Below are 22,838 nucleotides of genomic sequence, written 5' to 3' on the forward strand. Positions count from 1 at the left end.
TTTAATATAAAATATTAAAACCTCTAATATTTTTAAAAAATTTTTTAGGTTAACTAAAATTAACCCGTGTGATCCAATACTCAGCCCCGGGTCTAATATCAACGGCTCCTTGTATTTTTTGTATCAAAATCGTAGCCTTAATAGGCTTGCACTTAAAGATGGATTGGTCCATAATCCATAATCAGGATTGGTGGGCTTGGAAAAGTAAAGAAACTCCGGTTCGTCTCTTTGAATATATGGGCCTGTGTTTGGGGACTGGACTTGTCTAAGACACTGTGGGCTGGGCTTCAATTAATCAGATAGAGCACGGAATTGAAATTATGCAGCGTATTTAAGCCTGTTGTTTCAAAACCATGGTTTTGACTCTATCAACTTTTCTCAACTACATTATGTTCCAATAAATAATAAATAATAAATAATAAATTAACAACAAAACAATTTTCGATGGTGGGTCCAATCTTTACACAATGACTTCAAGATCAAAGATGATACTTGGCAACCCTTGATTGGTCAATTCAAGATCAAGCCCCACTTAGCACACGTACAAGGATTTGATAAGGACACAACATCAATGGAGCCCTCCTTCTATACCTTCGAACAAAAAGCTCCGTTTTGACTTTTGTAGTCATATATATAGGCATACACGTGTCGTACAGGCAGTGAATCACCACTGGCACTGTGGTTTTACCTAATATTCTGTTTGTCTGTCGTGTCTTTTTTTTTTTTTAAAAAAAAAAAACAAATATAGACACACACTTAGTTTTGGTCCTTACTTTACTATCAAACTCCCAAATTCATCCTAATACATGAAATTTTATCAATTGGGTTCTGATTGTTTGAAATTCATCTATTGATCCGTCTGTCCATTGCCGTTAATATTCCATGCTGATGTGAGTATTTTTCTTAAGGAAATTTAATGGAAAACTTTGAGAAAATCCATTCATTTATTATGAGAGGTCATAGATGGATTAACTTTATAAATAAATTAAATATAAATAAATATAACATTAAAAAAAAACTTGATATTTATAATGTGTTTAGAAGCTAAAAAGTTGGGAGTGAAAATGTAAGAATTGAAAGTAAAAGAGGGAAAACCATATTCCATATATGTGCCTTATAAAATTATTGCTTAATTTTTCTTATTTATTCCTACAATATTATTTTTCTTATTTATTCTCATATATTATTTTTTATACCATACATGGCATAAATATTTAAATAGTTCATATCTATTTTTTTTAATTAGAAAGCTAAACAATCCAAATTCTTATTTAGAATTACACATTCAGCTCTATTTTTACCCATTTTGGGAGGATCAAATTGTTAAATTAGCTAAAACATTTATGATACCTTTCATTCTATGCAATTCAATCTCACAAAACATTTTTTTTTATTCTTTCCCCCCTAAAATTGTATTATAACTTCCACCAAAATTATGCCATGCACATTTCTTCAACAATTTTATTGTTTTTTAAAATATTAATAATTATTATAGTGGTTAAACTCAGTCCAATAAAAACTATAATGAGTTGATAAAAAATTTTAAAATTTAAATTGAATTAAGATAAAATATTAGTTTATTTATTTTTTTAATAATTTACTTCATCTAATCAAATTTAATCATCAATTTTGTTTTTAAGAATGAAACATCATTATTTTAAGTTTTTAACAGAAAGTAATAACAAAACACCCATGCAATGATGTAAATATAATTCTCTAAACACAACGCGCCGTTATTAACGCGTGTGACAACCTCATAAAAACTATTTTACCAGAATTCATTGCCATATATCGAGAAAACAAGGAGCTTACTTTTTTTTTTTAAACATATCTTATTTGTCTCTCGGAAACTTACAAAGAGAATCCAATTCCTCTAGGAATTCAAGATTCTCAATCTAACTTACACTTTGATGCTTCCCACGAATCAAAATCTTTCTCTCTCTTTTGAGCTCACTTTCATGGCTGATGAAATCAATTCTCTTTTGAGGTAAATAATAGAATCCATTCCCTCTTACTGGGAAAAGCTTGTTGAGTGCAGTTTAGTAGCATGTGATTGGATCCACTGGATTGTTTCTCTTGATAGTGGACCAATCAGTGAAGCTTCTTAGCAGGTGATGGTGATTTGGACTATTGATTTTTTTATTTGTTTCTTTCAATTCTTTTACTTTTCTTTTCTCTGTTTGGTTTCTGAGAAAATACATAGAAAATGATAAAAAGAATGGAACTTTGAGCAATTCTGCCTAATTCTAAAGTGGTTTTGCTTATGTTTCATTTTGAGTGACGAGAAAATGGGGTTAAAAATTAAAAAGTACTAAAGTCTCTTACTTAGTATCCAGTGTTGGTTTCTTTCAATAAAAGTTTCGGTTTTAATCGAAGCTGATTTGTTTCAGAAGCTTAAAATCTTGTCAGTTCCATTTTTCATAGATTTTGAAGGAGCAAAAATATTATTTGATTGGTTTCCTGCTCTTTTTCCTTTTTTTTTTTTAATTTTTTGTGGTTTAGGTTCATGCTGCCTTGCAATTCAGTTGATAGAATTTTAGTTCATATGTGATGCAATCAGTTGATGAGAACGAGAGCCAGAACAAGAAATTAAGGATTTTGAGATCATCAAACAACGATATGCCTTTGACTGATAACACCATCCCACAAAATGTTGAGGACAGTATTCTTTTTCCTATTGAAGAGATAGTGCAATCCCCGTTGCCTGGATATGAGGCGCCAACTTCGATAGGTTTCAGTGCTGAAGATAGTTTACTTACTTACTTATTTAGTCCTGATCACACCTTGAGTAGGAAGGTTTTTGCTTTTGATCTCAAGAGTGGCAAGCAAGAATTGTTTTTTGGCCCCCCTGACGGTGGACTTGATGAGAGTAATATATCACCGGAAGAGAAGTTGCGAAGGGAGAGGTTAAGGCAACGTGGGCTGGGAGTGACATGGTATGAATGGGTGAAGACAGGTTCGAAGAAGAAAGCAATTATGGTGCCACTGCCTTCAGGGGTTTGTTCCCTCACCTCTTTTACTTGTCACTTTGTATGATTTCCAGTAATGATTTTTTAACAGTCAATGCCCTCTTTCTAATCATTTGCATTTTGGTTGTTGGGATCCTTTTATTTCAGTGCATTTTCTGTAAATTACAATGAACGTAGACTTTACAGTCCTTAAGGTTTGGACTTTTAAGGAATGGAGAAGTGTTCTGATTGGACTTAACTGTGCTAGCGGAACTGTATTTGGTCATTGCTCTGTGATCTTGAACTCAAATTTTCAAAGCGGAACTGTATTTGGACTTAACTGTGCTCGCGGAGCTCTATTTGTAGATTTTGCTAGGTCTTCTGATCTTTTAGATTGCCTATTGCCAGAATTATCTCTTCTATTCCCTTGTGAGTCAGGGTAGTATAACAGTGCTAAATACAATCAAATGCAGTCCAGCCAGTTCAATTAACTTGGTGATTTTAGAACGATGTATGATAGTATAGAGTGCATGTGGATCAAAAGTGATTATTAAATTTAACTAAAGTTTCAACTGTTGCAAGCAAAGCTGCAAGTTAAAATTATTCAGCTGTGCTGATGATACGACCTTTTTCTATATGCACAGCTTTATTTACAGGAACTGCACTCTTCAAAACCAGAGCTCAAGCTTCCCAGCTCTGCATTGTCCCCTGTTATCGATCCACATGTCTCTCCTGATGGTACCATGCTTGCTTATATAAGGGACAGTGAGCTGCATGTTCTAAATTTATTGTACAACGAGTCCAAACAATTAACACATGGTGCTCAGGGAAATACAGTGGTAAGTTTCTAATTATTTGTATTCATTGGAGGTCAGATAATTTTTTATATATTTCTGTGACTTGTGTTAGCCATTAGAGCTATGGATTCTGTCTAAGAGTAATATACGATACCAATATCATTATGATCACATGTATCCATCAGTCTTTATTTACAGCGTCATTGATCTGTCTAAATTTAATCGATCAACTTCTCTTCAACTGCCTTAGTGATTAAAATCTGATATACACTGAGATTACAGAATAATTATCACTCAATGTACGTATGCTTTGAATTTGAACTTCCAACCACGTGGGATCTGCTCATGCATTTTCCCCTACATCTCTATCTACTGCTGCAACCACCACTATCATTGTTAATTAATTATTTTCTTTGCAATCTGGCCCATCAGATCGTTGGACAGAATAGAAATTGTTAGTTTTTCCAGCTTTGGTTTTCTTCTCTTCCTCTCTACAATAGAATTATTTTGACAGCTTTACATCATGCTCAAATTCAAAATAAGGCCACCACTTTAAGCTAGAAACATTGAAAAATGTCAAAACAAAACAATAATATTTGGTTTTGGTAATTGAATTTTTTTTCATTTCATTTTTATTTGTTCTGCACCAGTCTTCTGATTTGAATATGACAGTGCTTTTGTTTTTTCTTGCTTTACAGACTCATGGCCTTGCTGAATATATAGCTCAGGTGAGAACTTCATCCTTACTCCTGTTTTTCCATCTCCACATATATGTTAACTTAGAAACTGATGGTTTGCAAATACTTTTACTTTTCAGCAAAATTTAATTTACTTTTTTTCAGTTGCTAGGTTCATTTCATAATGGTACTAGATTCTGTGGTTTTTTATTTTTTAGTAAAATTAAACTTTTTTCCGGAGGTTTTTTAATTTGTTGATTGCAGGAGGAGATGGACCGGAAGAATGGGTACTGGTGGTCACTTGACAGCAAATTCATTGCATTTACACAAGTTGATTCATCTGAGATACCTCTTTTTAGAATTATGCACCAAGGCGAAAGCTCTGTAGGTTCGGAAGCACAGGAAGATCATCCTTATCCCTTTGCTGGAGCTTCAAATGTCAAAGTTCGCCTTGGGGTAGTTTCTGTTCATGGTGATTCTATAACTTGGATGGATCTTCTATGTGGAGGAACAAAAGAACCAGATAATGAGGATGAATATTTGGCCCGAGTCAATTGGATGCATGGAAATGTTCTCATAGCTCAAGTTTTGAACAGGTCTCATTCAAAATTAAAACTTCTTAAGTTTGATATTAAGACGGGGAAAAAAGAGGTGTTATATGCAGAAGAACAACTCCCATGGATTAATTTACATGACTGCTTCGCTCCTTTGGACAAAGGAATCACTAAATATTCTGGAGGATTCATTTGGGCGAGTGAAAAGTCAGGATTTAGGCATTTGTGTGTGCATGATGCCAATGGGACATGCTTAGGACCAATTACTGAAGGTGAATGGATGGTTGAGCAAATTGCCGGTATAAATGAGGCTGCAGGGATGATATATTTTACTGCAACTCTAGATGGGCCTCTGGAATCACATCTTTACCGTGCTAAACTGTATCCAATTGAAAACAATCCCTTGCAGGCTCCGGTGAGATTAACAAACGGTAAAGGGAAACACTCGGTTGTCCTTGATCACCGCTTGCAGAATTTTGTTGATATCCATGATTCCCTTGATTCTCCCCCAAGAGTTTCTCTCTGCTCCCTGTTTGATGGAAGAGAAATTATGCCTCTGTTTGAGCAGTCTTTTACCATTCCAAGATTTAAAAGGCTGGAACTTGAGCCTCCAAAGATAGTTCAGATACAAGCAAATGACGGGACCATATTGTATGGGGCTTTATATGACCCTGACCCTACAAGATTTGGACCACCACCATACAAAACCATGATCAGTGTGTATGGAGGCCCCGGTGTACAGTATGTATGTGATTCTTGGATAGGTACAGCTGACATGAGAGCTCAATATCTTCGGAGCCAAGGCATCTTAGTGTGGAAGGTTAGTATTTTCAACTTAGACATTTTGACTGTAGACGTAATTTGATTTTTATTTTACTGTTTTTAATTCCTGGTCTAGTCATACTAATGAGTATATTTGTTACCTTCTTCCCTAAAATTACATAAATGGTTGAATTCTGCCATTTATGCCCACAGATGATTGCCTGTTCGGATCCCTGATCAAGTTTTTTCCCTATTTGTAACAATGCTGCTCATTCCGCTGAATGGAAGCTCACATTTTTGTGATTCATTTGTTTAACATAGGTGCATAATTAGATGTTGAATTCATTCAGTCCCCAAAATTTTGGAGATGGAGTGTTGTCAAATCTGAAATTGGTGGTTGTTTCAATGATCATGCACATAAATCTAACGTGTCTGGAAGTCGAGCTTCAAAAAGACCGGGAATTGTCCTTTTACTAGTGTATATGCATGTTAATTTGAAGAGATCTCATAGTAATGACAGTTTATAACTAGCTTATAGATTAGTTGCTTGATGGATAATGACGAAAATAGAAACCAGCCCCTGCCTCACATTGACATCTCACCTTTTTCTAAAGTGAAAGCTCGTTACCCTGAGCCCCTCTTTGTTTCTCCCTTGACAGCTGGATAATAGAGGAAGTGCTCGCCGTGGGCTAAAGTTTGAAGGTGCTCTGAAAGGAAATCCTGGCCGCTTTGATGCAGAGGATCAGCTTACAGGAGCAGAATGGCTCATTAAACAAGGATTGGCAAAAGCTGGCCACATTGGGTTGTGTGGATGGAGTTATGGTGGATATATGTCAGCTGTGATCTTGGCAAGGTTCCCTGATGTATTCTGTTGTGCTGTCTCCGGTGCACCTGTAACCTCCTGGGATGGATATGACACATTTTACACTGAGAAGTACATGGGATTGCCTTCTGATAATCCAAAGGGCTACGAGTACGGCTCTGTGATGCATCATGTGCACAAGTTAAAAGGGAGGTTGTTGCTGGTGCATGGCATGATTGATGAAAATGTGCATTTTAGACACACTGCAAGGCTTGTCAATGCACTCGTGGCAGCTGGAAAATCCTATGAACTATTAATTTTCCCTGATGAACGTCACATGCCCCGTCGGCAAAATGACCGAATTTACATGGAAGAGAGAATTTGGGAGTTCTTCCAGAGAAGTTTATGAAGTAATTTTTATTAATAGATTCATGTCGCTGTAGAAAAAATTCTGCATCTTTTTGCTTCGATATTTCTTTCCTTTTTTTTTCAAATCATAAAATCTGGGGTTCAGTCCCTTTGTAACGGCAGCTTTCAATGCCTAATGTCTGTACTGTGCGTTTCTTATTTGTGCTGTAAGCTTTGTGTCAAATTGATTAGCATTTTCATATTCAGCTGGGATCAAAGTCGTAGAATGCGATTTTCACTTTCGAGCTGTTTATGCTAAAATTTTGGCACATTTTTCTTTTTCTGAAGAGACATATTGCTTTTAAGTTCATAGTCGTAGAGCTATGATAAGGTTTCATTTAGGTTGAATATCACACTCGGGTAGCTTGAAGCCATTCAGCTCTTGGCTAATCCTTTCAAAACTGAATACGAGGTACTGGACTTCTGTCTGTCAAACTGCAAATACAAATCCAAAGCTTTGTTAACCTAAATGATTATATCGAAAAGTACTAAAATGGACAGTTACTAATGTATGTTGTTGTGCAATTAAGTAAGTGTTGGGAAATCCGACCGGTGATGTACTGATAGTTGTTTATTGAAGGCTTAGCATACTAATACAATATTTAACGTGGTTCGGTAAATTACTTATATCCACGGGAAAGATTAATATTATTAGAGATAGAAAAAAAATACAAAACAAATATATAAAAAAGAAAAATCACATCCACTCTAACTCAACTTCCAGCTCACACACACTGCTACATATGACAGTAGAATTGCTGCCCATGATAGCAGCTTCTTTTTCTCTCTTCTTCTCTTCACTTCACTCTTTCATTTTGCTCTTTAAAATCATGTCTCTTTTATAGGCATTAATGGTGCTACTCCAGCTCATTTTCATTAATGATAATTACCTAACCTTTATCTATTTTGTGACTTTGGTTGCTGTACCAGTAATTTTCTTTGAAAATGGAAGAAGAAGAGGGCTGCCAATGCTGCCACGTAATATTGGCAATATCCCAACAGTAAGGTCTGTTGTTAATGCTAATTATGCAATTTCAGATGTCTTAAGGTTCAAATAAACAAGTTTCAGATTACCACAGCAATGCAACGAAGGCACACTACACACCATTTTACACATAATTCCACGACTGCAAACACAAACCAGTGCCATGCATTCTCATTTTTATGGTAGATCATGAGAACGTTAGCATGATAACAGTGATGAATAATGTTCACAGAAGCATGTTACATTCATAGTTTGTTGCAGTTGGTCCCATTATAGACTAACAATAGGTGCCATATTTTGTCATCAATTGAAGTCAACCGTCATCACCCCCACCTTCACATGCAAGATTCGTATGATTCTTCATCCTCTGCACAGCTCCAGTTCCTTTCAGCACAATCGTTGCCACTTTCTTGTCTTGATAGCTATTTCTTGCTAATCAATTGTCAAGGCATTTATAGCAAAAATTTCCCTGCCGCTAAAAAAAAACAAAAAACAATTATAGTTTGGATTTCCATCTCCCAAAATTTAATCAACCAGCAAATGAAATGATAGAAGCTGTTTTTTTCAATGTTACTTTTAGAATCTTGGGAAAACTATAGAACCTCTAAAGAGATAGGACTGAAATGGGGTGTTAAGGATGAGCTTGAAAAACTAATTAAGGAGCACAGCTTCTGTTATCAAATCTATATATCTTGATGCAGCAAACAAAAAGCCAAGAGGTTAGCAGTTTATGATGCAGATGACTTGCCGGATGATTTAGTTATTGCAGCTGGTTAGACTATGGTTTTTGGAATCCTGCTACCAGACAGTTCAAGAAAGTGAAAGAGGCCAGTCAGTGTTTTGAGGTTGTCCAAATCCTGAATTACATTATGTTTAAAATACTCAAATTTAACATGCAATAGACTTGAAGGACTAATTTGTACTTTTTAAAAGAGAAATACCCTATCCTGAATAAGTACATTTAAATTTTGATAAATCAAGTCTTCAAAAAGAAATTCATTGATTAATCTTCAGGTCCACCTAGTAATTTATAAAGCTCCTATTGTGACGTTTTTTTTTCTGCTTTTATAATGTCTGTTATTTTTGACTAAATCTCAGAAAGAAAAGAAGTCATCGTCCACCATGAGAAAAATAAAGGATGTTTCATCATCCACTACTGGACGGTATGCTTTGTATAGAAAATTAATCTCTCAATGGTCATCTGTTGAATGATCAGAAACGCGGTTTTGAAACTTCAAACAGGAAGCCAAGACTCATTATAAGTAAGAGGCCCTAAAAGTTCATCCCTACACGACCACCAAACAATCTTGAGAGTGTAACGAAATGCTCAGGCTTCCTCGGATTGCTGCTTCAAGGGCTTTGCTTGTGGCTTACGTATTACTGTTATCAACAATAATATGTTCTTACTTTCTGTTTACAGAAGCAAGAATTTCTGGTTTCTCAGTTATTCAAGGTGCGAAAGTAATTAAAGTAATAATATGTTATTTCTCTCCTCTGATCTACTCGTATCCCTAGTTTCTTTTGATAATGAGGTAATAACCTCGACTATTCCTTTTCAGCCTAGGCTTACGGCTAGTATAGATAAGATTGTTAAGTTTGTGTTTCAGAAAACTATTTAAAAAGAAAAATCTAGTAATAAAACTTTGAATTAGAATTTCTGTACAATGACACTAATCACACTAATCAGCGGAATTCTGTGCTTGTTTTCTTCATGTATTATTTTTATCTGCGTCAAATATCCCTAGGAGTTTTTCAGTTCTATGTACTGTGTTTTGGCTTCTCATTTTATTTCTAACATTTTCTCTGTACCAACGGCATTGAATGACAGAAAATCTTCCGGTGCATCGGAGCGCAAGGGAAATACCTATTCAGATCTCTTCTCCCGCAACAAGTCCACCACGTGGACACCATGGATGAAGTACTAAGAGAAGAGAAGACGCAGCGGGACAGGTCTTGGATGGGGGTAACGCTGGAAAATAAAAATAAAAAACAAAAACACGGGCTGTATTCAATTAAGTGTAACTCATGATGAATACATAGAATGTTTGTTGTAAGCAATAATATTGTATGAATTTCTGTCAGAAGGCCCTGGAAAATGAAGTCAAATCAGTTGCACAGCTTTCCAACAATATTCATATTCTTAAACCTGTCCTGTCCTGTCCTGAAGCAGAGAAGTATTTATGTGTAGTTTGGTGTTTGAGTGTTTTCTTTAATGGTGATATATACTCAATCTAGTGGCAAACACTACAGTTTCCTCTTCCAAATCTTCCCTTTCTCCAAAAATTAATCTTTGCCATTGTTGAAGCAAATCTGCACCAAGAAAGGCCCCACAGCTGGCTATTATATTCCAAAAATTACAAGCCACTAGATCTAATAAATTAAGAAGGATATGATCTATAATTTCTGACCTAGCTAGAGTTCCAAAATTCATATATATTTTTGGAGGATAAACCATCTACAAGTGACACGGCAATAGAACTCCAGTCTGTTTATGCATAATTTATGAATTATAAACAATTCCTGTGTTTACATTTTGTTTTGACAAGAAATACACGACAGTTTCCTTCATTATTGAGATTCTTCTTTTTTTTTCCCCTGTAATTTTGGTTGGATCATGATGCTTAAATTTTAAAAACAATTAATTTGTATGTGAAGTTAATCAAGAATATCAGGTAAGTTGATGATCAGAATCTCATTAGGATACATATTATCTTATTTTTTTATATTTTATTTCTGAGAAATCTTATCTTGTAGCCTCTCAAGGAGGATTATCAATAGCAAAAACATAGCACTCAACAGCAAAAAATATTAGAAATGCAAAAATATAAATTTATAAATTTAATTAAATAAAATCTATTTTCAGAATAGGATATAAAAAGGAAAAGATAACATAATTAAATTATATTTTAATGAAAAAAACTAAATGTCGATTGCACCATATAACAATGGTAAAATAATATTTATCATTGGATTCAATTGTCATTAACTTATTTATCAGGAGTCATGTTATATGAGTTCATTTAAATTTTTTGCACAATAAAATCATTTAAATAACTTTAAAAGCAAAAAATTAAATAAAACTGACATGAGAGAGCAAAGAAAATATGCTCAAGTCTAAGGGCATTTTCTTGTGACTATTAAATATAAAAAGTTTCATAATAACTTAATTGCTTGAAATATAATTTTGAATGGTGAACTAAATATATTTACCTAATTAAAACAAATACAATTTAATTAGCTTATAAAAAATACGAAGAAGATATAATTTTGTATTTTTGACTTTTAAGTTTGAATTACGTTTTCAACAGTATTATGTTAAGTTTAGAGTTCTTTTTATTATTTAACAATTGGGGTGAGATTGATAAACAGGAGAGTGAAATAACATTATCCAAATAAAAATAAAAAATAAATCGGCAATATATTTAACATATATAAATCCTTTGTTGAAACCCTAAACTTATATATTGACATCAATATCTTTCTCCTTTCAACCCTACCTCCTCCTCCGATCCTCTCCATTAGTTGAAACCCTAAGCCTACTACTCTTCCCCATAAATTCATCAAGAAATCCGTCCCCATGAGCAGAGAAAATAAGGTTGATGGCTCTGTTTCCATCCTCCCCGAAGAGATTATCGGGGAAATTCTCATAAGACTACCTGTCAAATCCCTACTCCGTTTCAAATCGGTGTCAAAAAACTGGTATTCTCTCATCACAAATCCTGAATTTATCCACGCCCACCTCCACAATTCCACCCAAAAACCCTCTGTCTTATTACGAGGATTCCGTTGGCCGGAACATTCCAGTGCCATATCATTGCTCCACCGCGAAGATAGCACAACTTTCCATTCTCTACACATACCAGAATCCCTGATGTGTAATCATACCTTCATGAAAAATTATTTCTTAAACCCACAAATATCTCCTAGCCTTTCTTTTATTCTGATAGGTTCTGGTGGTGGTTTGCTCTGCATCAAGCTTTGTGACTACCATGGAGTAGACCATGTTTTGTGGAACCCTGCTACCAGAAAGTTCAAATACGTGAAGCATCCTCAGCAGGATTTCCGAGTTTTAATGGATGGGTTCGGGCATCATGGTAAGATGAACGATTACATGTTGGTGAAGATTGGACGGCTCTCTCACTCACCGAATTTCGATGCTGTTGATGATAATCAAGTGCATGAGAAGGAAGAATGGAATTTTGTTCTTCGAGCTCTGGTTTACTCTTGGAGAACAGATTCCTGGAGACTGGTCTATGATTGTAGGATGATAGCTGATGATTTTTGTCCACGTGGTCAAGCAGTGTATGTGAAGGGTGAGTTCTATTGGCACGTGGAAGGTTTACAGGACATTATCCTTGCATTTGATACGGCTAAGTATGTGTTTAGATGGATTAACTTCCCCCCTCGGAACCAGTCGACTCTGGTAGAGGTGAAGCTGGTTTCCGGTGGCATTAAGGGCTCGCTTGCTTGCTGTGTGTTTCCCTACAATGGCTCCACGTCCATAACAATGGATGTTTGGGTTGTAGATGAGGGTGGATCAGGCGTCGGCACTGAAGAGAGCTGGAAAAAATTCTTAAGCATACCATTTTCAGGAACTCTACACCAAGTAATTACGTGGGGAGATAAGGTGATCGTCAACGGAAAAGGGGATGGCCACATCTTGATTTATGATGCGATTAGTCAAGAGATAATTTATGATTTTCTTAATCCCTATTTCAGTTCCTATCGTCTGGATGGTTATGTGGAAAGTCTAGTCTCAGTCGAGGGACCAAACAATCTTGAAGCAGAGCCACGTAGGTGATAAAGGGGTAATTACCCCCTTAATTTTTTTTATGATTGTTTTGAATTATTTTTAAAGAAATAGGTATTGATTTGATTGTTTTGAATTAATTAAAGTTTATATTATTTTTTATTGAATTGATTACGGTATAGAATTAAATTTTTTCACGAGATCAACAAGTAAACATTTTAATTGTTGTCAGTGAATAAAAATTGATATTTGCAAAATTAAAGGTTGGTTTTTTCTTAAAAAAAAAAAAAACTATTTTTTTGTTTTTAAAAATGATCTATCATGATAAATTTAAATTATCAATATTGTTCCATATCCATGCATTATGTACAGCATGCTACATGGTAATAGGGTGTGAAATGGGTTTTGATAAATTAATGTGTATTTTATTATAAATTTCATATGAAAGATTTACAATTATTATGTAATTGAACTGAATTTTATTATTATGAAAACTTAAAGAGAATAATTATAATGTAAGTTTTCTCATTTTAAAAATATTTTTAAATTAATTTTGCTTTATATGAGTTAGTACATTTGTTTTGAATTAATTTTTAACGCATATTTACATAAATATTGTATTTGTTAATTAATTTTTCTCCTTCATTTAAAATACTCTGGCTGTTTCAATGACCCTTTTTTTTTTTACTTCGGTTCAATCTTATCTATGTGATTCTACCATCTTTTTCTTGTTGGTTATTATTTTATTTAAAGTTCATTATATAAATACTAGAAAAAACTTTTATTTTTTCAATATAGAATTGGAAGTCATTAGTATATATGCTCTATATTTACAAGAAACAAATTGTGTTTTTTTTAATATTGGATAAAAAATATTTTTAGTTTAAATACTTTAACTTATAATAAAAAGATAATATATTTTCAATATACTAATGGATAAAAAAACATTTTAAATTAATCTTTTAAACTTTATTATTTACAGCATATATAGTCTACATCAACACGGATTTGTTTATTAACTTTTTTATTTGGGATATTAAAATCTTCAAATATTTTTTTTTTATTTTTTTGGGTTGACCCAGCGTACCATCGTTTTGGGTTTAATAACTATAATTATAAGAAGATAATCATATAAGACATGTCACTTACCGTCAAGTTTAAAGGTGATTTATCCGTCCCTTAAATATCTGTTAGGCTCTAGTCCAACATTAGCCTAGTTAACTACCATAATAACCTTCATTATTAATTAAAACATTACTAGATGCGGGCCAATGCTACATCACAGGGTCCAATTATTTTTTTTTCATGAAAAATAATGTTCAAGTGTCACAAATATGTTTTTAAAAAAGAAAAAAAAATCAATCATTTAGTTATAGATCCGACCAAGTCAAATAAATTAGTTTTATTTTAATTAAATAATAAAAAAAATAAGTAAGCCATAGCAAATTGACCAAATTTTTTTTTAAAAAAAAAAACAATTACGATAACTTGAGAAAAAAAAAATTTCTATAAGAGAAAAAAAAAGATGCAGCTAAATTGTCAATTAAACATTGGAGGATAAAATTAGATAAAAAAAAAATCCAATCCAAGTCAATTTTGGTTAGCAATGCAAACCTATAACTTGAGTAATAAGGAGTGAGCTAACTCGAGTTAACCCATCTAACCCGCAACTTAGATCATGAAATTAAAATAAATCTATAAAAAAGAAAACAAAGAAAACCACAAAGTCCATTTTTTTAAAAGAAAAAAATAGTTTCAAATGATGATATTGAAAAAGAAAATAAGTCTTTTAAAAAAAGATATCAACCCGCGTCAACTTTTCAAACCCGTGACCTGGGCCATTAGACCAGAAACATCATAACTAAAAAACTCAAACAAATAGTGAAATATAAAATCAGAAAAAAATTATTTATTCAAAAGGATTAAAAAAAAATAACAATTAAAAGAATAAGGATAAAAAATAAAATAAAAAATAAATTAGAGAACAACTACTAGTTGCCTATTTTTCTTATTGTTAATGATGAAATTGAAAAGAAAAATCAATTTAACCAAAAAACAAAATTTTTTTTTAAAAAAAAGCAAGGATCAAATTGAAAAAAAAAAAAATCACAAATTGAGATTAAATGATGAAATTGAAAACAAATAAAAAAATCTACAAAAAGGACAAAGAAAAAAATAAAAAAATAAGGACCAAATATATATATATATATAACAAATTATTATTAAAGGATGAAATTAAAACAAACAAATAATTTTTCAAAAGGGCCAAAAAAAAAATTAAAAATAAAAAGAATTAAGATAAAAGTTGAAATATCAATAATTAAGAGGATAATTCTGTATTTTTAAATAGTTAACATGAATTTAAAAAAAGAAGAAAGAAAAAAAAAAAAAAAAAAAAAAAAGAGCATCGCCGATGAAACATGTACCAACCTTATTGGAAGATAATGCCCAAAGATTCTAACAATACAGTGGAAGAAGGTTTTTTTTAATAACTGGAAGTTGCTGTAGATGTGGCCAAAAGTGTAGGTGCCTCCCACACGTCAAAACTTTTCCTTTAAAATATTATTATTTTTTATTTATTAAAAGACTAATTTTCTCTTAATAAAGTTCATAATAACAAACCTAAACACTTTTTTTTTTAATAGGAACTAATCTTATCAAGTAAGCCCGACCTACTCAATCATACACAAACTTAAAATCCAGATATTTTAGGTAGCTCTTGATTAAAATGGAAGCAATGAAGTTAAAAGAGATCTTAAGATAGAACAAAAAAGGGGAAAATAATTATGTTTAGTAGTGATATTTTATCTTTATATTTTGTTTAATTAATTATGAACAAAATATGATAAAATATAAAAAAATTATTTTATTTTTAATATATATTTCCTCGCAAATACTAAAACATAGCAAAAACAAGTCAAATTGGTAAATGTATAAAGCTCTGGAAAAACTATGCTCAAATGAATACATAGTCAATGAAATACAGTAAGTTATTTCAATGGCTTTTCCAGATTCTTAGGTGAATTTATATAGGAAAATAATTATATATTTTTTTTATGTGAAACATTTCTCCCGTTCTGAATCCTAAAATCCCTTTCCCAAAAACGAATGGCTTGCTCGATCTTATATTCATCTTTGTTCTATAGTTTACGGGTGTCCATATTCTTTATCCAGCCAAGAAAATTATCTCTATATATCAAACTCATCAATTAAGGATGTAACATGCCACATACCGATTCTTCTTGGGAAAAAAAAAAGTTTTTTAAAAAACCTATGATTGAAGAAAGATTTATTAAAGGGAAAAATATTGTACAGCTATTGTAATATGTATTTCTTTTTATTCTGTTTATTGTTTTTTTATTGTATTTGCTAAGATTGAGGCAATCACAGTAATTGTTATTGACCTTCTTAGAATAGATTATTTGCTTTTCTAGAATAAATTTTGCAATTTGTATAAATCACATGTATTACAGCCTTCTTAAGATATACAAGTTCATAATTCTTTCATTAAGAAATTGATTAGAAAAACATTAAGAAGAAAAAAGATTTACTTAATGTGAAAGTATTCTTGATCAAAAAGAGAAGAAGATGATTGTTGCTTTATAACCCAAAACAATTAGGGTTATTTACTTAAAAAAGTGTGGAATAATTTTGAAATTAAATATTTTTTAAAATAATATTTTAGGATACCAATGGAGGTTGGGGTCTACCGGTTGGGGGCTAGTCCTCTCATGAAGGCGAACACAGCTTAAGCCTCTCACATAGTAGTGGTGCCCACTATACGTCTTGCCCTTGAGCCACACCAAGAATTAGTCTCCTAACTCGGAAGAGGTAAGAGAAACCTTGTTCATAAAAGAAAAAAATTAGGATAAAACATAATATATATTATTTCTGCAAACATGCATATTCTATTTCTTCTATTTTCTTTTTTAAAATATTTAAATTTACTTTAAAATTAATTTTTTTTTGTTTTTTTAACAAAACATGTAATATTTATTTTTTTAATCTTTGCTATCACATGAAAGTAACCAAATGCTATTTTAGAGCAACACTACATGAGTAACTAACAATACTTGTTCAATAAGAAAGAGAAAATAAAAAATATATTTTTTAATTTAAATAAAAATATTTTTGTGAACATATATATGATTTTTTTCTTTCATTATTTTGAATGTGTGTATTGGTAGTTAATCAATTACTTGGAGGACAAATCAGATAATCAAATTAAAATTAAATAAAAAACACTAAAAATTTCCTTTTTGTAAGTATTAATTAATTATATAAGACCATAAAAAAATGTTAATGTAGTTATTTTTTAAAATATTTTTTATTTAAAAATATATTAAAATAATATATAAATATATATTTTAAAAAATTATTTTTAATATTAATATATCAAAATAATTTGAAAATATTTAAAAATATTAATTTAAAATAAAAAAATAAAAAAATATATTTTTATTTAAAATATTTTTATAACACAAAAACAATAACTCCATAAATCACCTCACCCTCCGTCAGAAGCCATCGTCTCCATTACTATAAATAGCCCACAGCTTAGAACACTGTTCATCTATCTAGAAACATTTTAAAAGAACCAAAGTACAGAGAGAAAGTAAACATTTTAAACACTGTTCATCTCTCTCGATTTAATTTTCAAAATCGAAAAAATGACGAGAAAAAAATTCAAAAAAAAATTAAATCTCTCTTCTTTTTCTTATGATCATCGTCATTTCACATTCAATTTCAGCTTCTTCAGGTGATGAATTTTGGATTTTGTTTTTAATTTGTTTTGGATTTTTTTTTTTTTATCAATTTTGGTTTGATGTTTGTATGTTTATTAGTTTTATTTTTTTTTGTTAAATGAGAAGATGCGAAGGAAATTGACGGATCAGAGATAGAAGAAGAGTTTTTATTTGATTTCTTATGTTACGATCGTGTTGTGAGTAATCTGTTTGGTTACCAAGAAAATCCGAGAAAAATTGAAGATATTCGATAAGATTTTGAGAAATTTAATTTAATTTGAATGTATTAGGTTGTTAGCTTGATTTCTGATTCAAAAATAGGAAATTGAGAAAATAAAGAGTCAATTACTTATGGTTTTATTTTGTAATTTATTGTCTTGGTGAGGTTATGAGTTTGATTTATGGTTCAAAATGTTGGAAATTGAGAAAATAAATATTCAATTATTGATGTTTTTTTCTTTAATTTTTTTTTTTTTTCATTTAATTAAATAATACTCGAATGGATCTAAATAGTTAGGCTTTTTTGGTTTTGATGAGGATATAAAATTTTATTGTTTCTAATTGAAGATATTGTTTTCTCTTGCAGGGATTATATTGAAGTGATTGACGAAAGTATTGATCTTTCACAAGAAGAGAATCCGGTGATAGGTCCACACTTTGGAACCTTTAGCTTGAATAGTTTGATGAAAGTATTGTTTCTTTGGGTTTTGACGTGTGTCTACCCGGGTTTTTGTGGAAAATGGGGATTTTTATTCTTGGATCTTGCTCTTGGTTAGGAGGTTTGGAATGAATTTGGGGTTTATTGTAAAATTTAGGATTTTGGAGTTTTATATTAGTGTAAGAAGCTAGGATTTAGATTGACAGGACTAACAATGTCGGTGGCTAGTGTAGCTCTTAGTCCTGTGTGTGGAGAGTCTTTAGATTCTCGTTGCAATTTCCCTTGGCTGTGTGGTCTGCGCTCTAGTGACTCTATTGTAATATTTATTTCTGTTGGGGGATCAGTCATTCCAATGCGATTTATGGAGTCGGATTCAATTGCTTCGGTGAAGCTGAGGATTCAAGCTTCCAAAGGTATTTTTGTGAAGAAGCAAAAATTGGTTTTTGAAGGGAGGGAACTAGCACGGAGCAATTCACAAGTAAGAGATTATGGTGTTGCGGATCGAAAAGTTCTGCATTTGGTGCTCAGGCTTCCGGATCTCCAAGATATAACTGTCAGGACTGTTTGTGGCAAAGTGTGTGACTTTCAAGTTGATAGGGGTAGAAGTGTAGGCTATGTTAAGAAGCAGATAGCTAGGAAAGGGAAATGTTTTGAATTTGTTGAACAAGAACTGATCTGTGATGGTGAGGAGCTCGAAGACCAGAGGCTCATTACTGATATTTGCAAAAGTAATGATTCTGTGATTCATTTGCTCATTCGGAAATCTGCCAAAGTGAGGGTAAAACCTGTTGAGAAAGATTTTGAATTGTCTGTTGAGGCATTGGATTTGAATGATAAGGAAGCTGGCAGTGTAGGAGAGCACAAACAGGGTGCTTTATCTTTGGGATATAGGGGTATAGAGAGGAAACCACTATTACAACAGTTCTTACTGGAACCACTAATTGTTAATTCCAAAATTCAACTGCCATTGGTTATCAGAGAGCTAATCAAGTCAACTTTAAATGGGCTGGAGAGGGGCAATGAACCAATTCGATCTTCTGAGGGATCTGGAGGAGCTTATTTCATGCAAGATTCATCTGGTCTGAAATATGTTTCTGTCTTTAAGCCAATTGATGAGGAGCCAAAGGCTGTAAATAATCCTCAGGGGCTACCCTTGTCAGTTGATGGTGAAGGATTGAAGAAAGGCACTAGAGTAGGACAGGGTGCATTGCGGGAAGTTGCAGCTTACATTCTGGATCATCCAAAGAGTGGACCACGCTCATTTTCTGGTGAGGAGAGAGGCTTTGCTGGGGTTCCACCCACAGCAATGGTCAAGTGCCTCCACAGAGGATTCAATCATCCTGATGGTTATGAATTTGATTCCAAGAATATCAAAATTGGTTCATTGCAGATGTTCATAGAGAATAATGGAAATTGTGAAGATATGGGTCCTTGTGCTTTCCCTGTAGCTGAGGTGCACAAAATCTCAGTGTTGGATATTAGATTGGCAAATGCAGATAGGCATGCTGGGAACATATTGGTCAGTAAAGATGGTGAGCGTGGCAAGATTGTGCTTATTCCAATTGACCATGGTTACTGCTTGCCTACAAATGTAAGTTCTACCTTCTGCTTGTCTTGTTGTTTTTAACTGTCTCATTCTGTTCTGCCACTTTGTATTATTCTTGATGTGCAGTGTTAATGCTGCTATCTCAATTTCTTATATTAATGTCTTCTCTATCCATTCCTTTTGAGCAGCATCCCCTTGAGTATATGTACATGTGCTGGATATGTCCTAGTAAAACTTCTACTATTTCCCCTTATATTTCGCAAAGCGTGCAACTCATCTTTTTGAATATGCTACACAATTAGGTGAGGAATAAACTTTATCCAAAACCGGGAAAAATATAATTGTGTATAACTATGGAGAGAAGATTTCAAGTATGGTTTGCTGACTGTCCTCATTCTGTACCATTCAGTATTTGTTTAGAAAAGAGTGTATGTTGGATTTTTCCTCATGACTGGCCTTCAGCTATCTTTGATTCTTATGAAGCATATGCTTGTCACATGTTTTTCTCATAAATTGTCATCCTAAGTAAATTCCAGGAGTTTCCATAACAATTTACTTGCACTTCTACCATTTTTATCATGGAAGCATGTCTTTTTTTGGTGCTTCTGACTGCTTAAGGAATGAGTTCCAAACTACATTAATTTATCTGAATCTTTCGTCTCAGGGTTGCTTTATATTTTTGAGCATCAGTATCAGTTGGATAAAAGCTTATCTGTACTGTCTGACATGCTTTCCTGTTTCAACCTATGTTTAGTGCTTTCAAATACATGCCTATTACTTCTCATATTTGCTCCATTTCCCTGCAGTTTGAGGATTGCACCTTTGACTGGCTTTACTGGCCTCAAGCGCAACAGCCTTACTCCCCTGACACTGTTGAGTACATCAAAGCTCTGGATGCTGAGCAGGACATCGCACTTCTGAAGTTTCATGGGTGGGATATACCACCTGAGTGTGCTCGCACCCTTCGCATTTCCACTATGCTTCTGAAGAAAGGAGTGGAGAGAGGTCTTACTCCCTTTGCCATTGGAAGCATCATGTGCAGGGAAACAGTGAAGAAGGAATCCGTGATTGAGCAGATTGTTCAAGAAGCTCATGATGCTGTTCTCCCAGGAAGCAGTGAGGCTGCCTTTCTTGAAGCTGTATCACCAATCATGGATCGTCGTCTTGATAAGCTGTCCTCGTGAGTCCGGACTAAACTTGTAGATATGTTACTTGTTTGCATTAGCTATTATGCGCATGCATGGAGAATGAATGATGGAACTTTATCCATGTTTTAATGGCTTTTGGTTCTGTGTAATCTGGATTGGTTGCTGGAACTTATTGCCCCATCACTTGCTTCATGTTGTTCATACATCTGACCTTGTGCAGCAAGCCTCAGTCTCTTGTGCTTGTCCTGTGTCCCTCTGTTGAATGAAAATGGCTTTTGACAATTTACCTGAAATAATATGTTTTTGTTGATTTCATTTTCGAGTTCATTTTCGAAATATTGTACTGTTCGAATATTTTCTGCACTTTGCTGCTGTTCATGGGAAAAAATTTACTGTGGCTTAAAGCTTCAAAGAGATAAAAGCTACTGTATTTGTAAATGTTTGTTGTATTGGGTTATTATTATCTTATTAAATTACTTCGGGCATGGACTCTCATGGCATGAGGTAATACGACACAGCCAAACCTAAGTTAATCAGGATTTAATGAACAAGGAAAAATAATTTCAGAAAAGGGTTTCAATAACAAGAGCTTTAATAGTAACTTTATTAGTGAATAATTTTCTCTATAATTGTTTGCCTCACAAAATGGGATTACATTTCTTTAAATATAAGCTCTAGATAGATCTTTACAAGGAAAAATTAGATAGTAGAAAGGATATAAAATTTAAAATTAAGTTAAATATTCAAAATTAACCAGAAAAATAATCTTCTAAACTTAATTTGAAGGCTGTTTTTAATTTAAGAAGGTATTTGGAAGTGTAGTAGTAGTTGTTTTTCAAAATGGTTTTCACTTGAAAATGCATCAAAATAATATATATTTTTTGTTTTTTTTTTAAATTATTTTTCAAATTAGCATGTGAACCAAACATATTAACAAAATAAAATTTAATTTTTAGAAAAAGTCATTTTAAAAGCGTTTCCAAATAGCTCCTAAATCTATAAAGTTAATAGATGAATTTATTTTTAGTATATTAATTATTTTGTTATATATTTTTTGATTATTTTGATGTGCTGATATCAAAAGTAATTTTTTAAAAATAAAAAAATATATATTATTTTGATGTTTTTCTAAGTCAAAAACACTTCGGAAAAAAACTGCGATCATACTTCCAAACACACTTTAAATACTTTAAGCGTATTTTTTTAAAAAAAATTAACAGCTCCACATCGTCGAAAGAGAATGGAAAAAATATCAACTGTCAATCTTCATGAATCCAAACAATGATAGATAAAATTGAAAAAAAAAATTAATGAATAAAAAGAGTACAAAAACAAATTAGCAAGCCTGGGTGATGAAACTAAAAAAAAAATCAAGATTATAGATCTAATAATAAAATAAAAAATAAATTTAATTTAATAAAGGTGTAAAAATAGAAATTTAAAACCAAAATATAGAGGGACAAATATTAAACTAAAAGGTTAAAATTGAAAATTCCTAAGCACAAACTCATAAAAGAATTCAAAACAAAAATAAAAATCAAGTGAGTGGGGATTTAATTTTAAAAAAAAAAAAAAATTAAAAATCAAAATATATCATTTTATACTCAAAATGCTCAACCTAATGGATTGACTGATGACCAGGTGACCAGAGCTTAGTCCAGCTTAGGTTTCAAAAATAATTAGAACAAAGCATGAAAAAAGTATTTGATATTTATATTTAATTTAAAAGTAAAAATCATTATAAAAACAATTCCATTGAACAAAAAAAAAAAAAAACCTCCAGATAATACATGTTTTTTTTCAAAACAAATGAAAAGTCCCATAGGAATTGGAAATAAAAGAGTAAGAAAAAGTCTGAGAATAAAACCGAAAAAAATAAGTTAAAAGAAACAAAGTAAATTTAGAATAATTTTTTAAGCGTTAATCTTATAAAGTCGCAAACCGTATGAATGCAATTGAGAGCTCTTTTCAGGACATTATTTCTCAGATATTCTCATGCCTGAAAACAACTTAAGGGCATCATAGTTAGCTCAAGTTTTCTAGTAGCAAAACTCCGAA

The 22,838-nt window shown here is 32.4% G+C and overlaps 3 protein-coding genes and 1 long non-coding RNA gene across 7 annotated transcripts; all 4 read left to right on the top strand.

Annotated features, from left to right (window-relative positions):
* Positions 1-1,801: 1,801 nt before the first annotated feature.
* LOC118032764 (uncharacterized) lies at positions 1,802-7,191 on the top strand. 4 transcript variants are annotated; one of them, XM_035037549.2, is made up of 6 exons: positions 1,802-2,111; positions 2,503-2,997; positions 3,593-3,787; positions 4,444-4,473; positions 4,687-5,796; positions 6,398-7,191. In XM_035037549.2, exons 2-6 carry the CDS (start codon positions 2,551-2,553, stop codon positions 6,947-6,949), a joined length of 2,334 nt encoding a protein of 777 aa, XP_034893440.1. In that variant the 5' UTR covers positions 1,802-2,111; positions 2,503-2,550; the 3' UTR covers positions 6,950-7,191. The 4 variants fall into 4 exon arrangements, with proteins under 4 accessions (XP_034893440.1, XP_034893448.1, XP_034893463.1 ...); XM_035037557.2 differs by having other exon boundaries at positions 1,802-1,987; XM_035037572.2 differs by having other exon boundaries at positions 1,803-2,111; positions 2,561-2,997.
* A 1,971-nt stretch (positions 7,192-9,162) lies between these two features.
* Positions 9,163-10,197, top strand: LOC140956211 (uncharacterized). The gene is made up of 2 exons (XR_012171339.1): positions 9,163-9,386; positions 9,762-10,197. It is a non-coding gene; the product is annotated as an uncharacterized lncRNA (long non-coding RNA).
* Positions 10,198-11,366: 1,169 nt separating this feature from the next.
* Positions 11,367-12,850, top strand: LOC118032751 (putative F-box protein At3g24700). Its single transcript, XM_035037543.2, has one exon. It carries the CDS (start codon positions 11,511-11,513, stop codon positions 12,732-12,734), a length of 1,224 nt encoding a protein of 407 aa, XP_034893434.1. The 5' UTR covers positions 11,367-11,510; the 3' UTR covers positions 12,735-12,850.
* Positions 12,851-17,250: 4,400 nt separating this feature from the next.
* Positions 17,251-21,095, top strand: LOC118032744 (phosphatidylinositol 4-kinase gamma 4). The gene is made up of 3 exons (XM_035037539.2): positions 17,251-17,442; positions 18,015-19,677; positions 20,439-21,095. The coding sequence occupies exons 2-3, from the start codon at positions 18,301-18,303 to the stop codon at positions 20,814-20,816; spliced, it is 1,755 nt and encodes a 584-aa protein (XP_034893430.1). The 5' UTR covers positions 17,251-17,442; positions 18,015-18,300; the 3' UTR covers positions 20,817-21,095.
* The last annotated feature ends 1,743 nt before the right edge of the window (positions 21,096-22,838 follow it).

The sequence above is a fragment of the Populus alba genome, chromosome 12 (assembly GCF_005239225.2).
Source record: "Populus alba chromosome 12, ASM523922v2, whole genome shotgun sequence".
NCBI lineage: Eukaryota > Viridiplantae > Streptophyta > Magnoliopsida > Malpighiales > Salicaceae > Populus > Populus alba.

Bases quoted from the DNA above. Each gene is read 5' to 3' on its own strand.
- LOC118032764 (XM_035037549.2), top strand. From the start codon at position 2,551: ATGCAATCAGTTGATGAGAACGAGAGCCAGAACAAGAAATTAAGGATT. The intron at 2,998-3,592 runs GTTTGTTCCCTC...CTATATGCACAG, and splicing joins TGGTGCCACTGCCTTCAGGG to CTTTATTTACAGGAACTGCA. The intron at 5,797-6,397 runs GTTAGTATTTTC...CTCCCTTGACAG, and splicing joins AAGGCATCTTAGTGTGGAAG to CTGGATAATAGAGGAAGTGC.
- LOC118032751 (XM_035037543.2), top strand. From the start codon at position 11,511: ATGAGCAGAGAAAATAAGGTTGATGGCTCTGTTTCCATCCTCCCCGAA.
- LOC118032744 (XM_035037539.2), top strand. From the start codon at position 18,301: ATGTCGGTGGCTAGTGTAGCTCTTAGTCCTGTGTGTGGAGAGTCTTTA. The intron at 19,678-20,438 runs GTAAGTTCTACC...ATTTCCCTGCAG, and splicing joins GTTACTGCTTGCCTACAAAT to TTTGAGGATTGCACCTTTGA.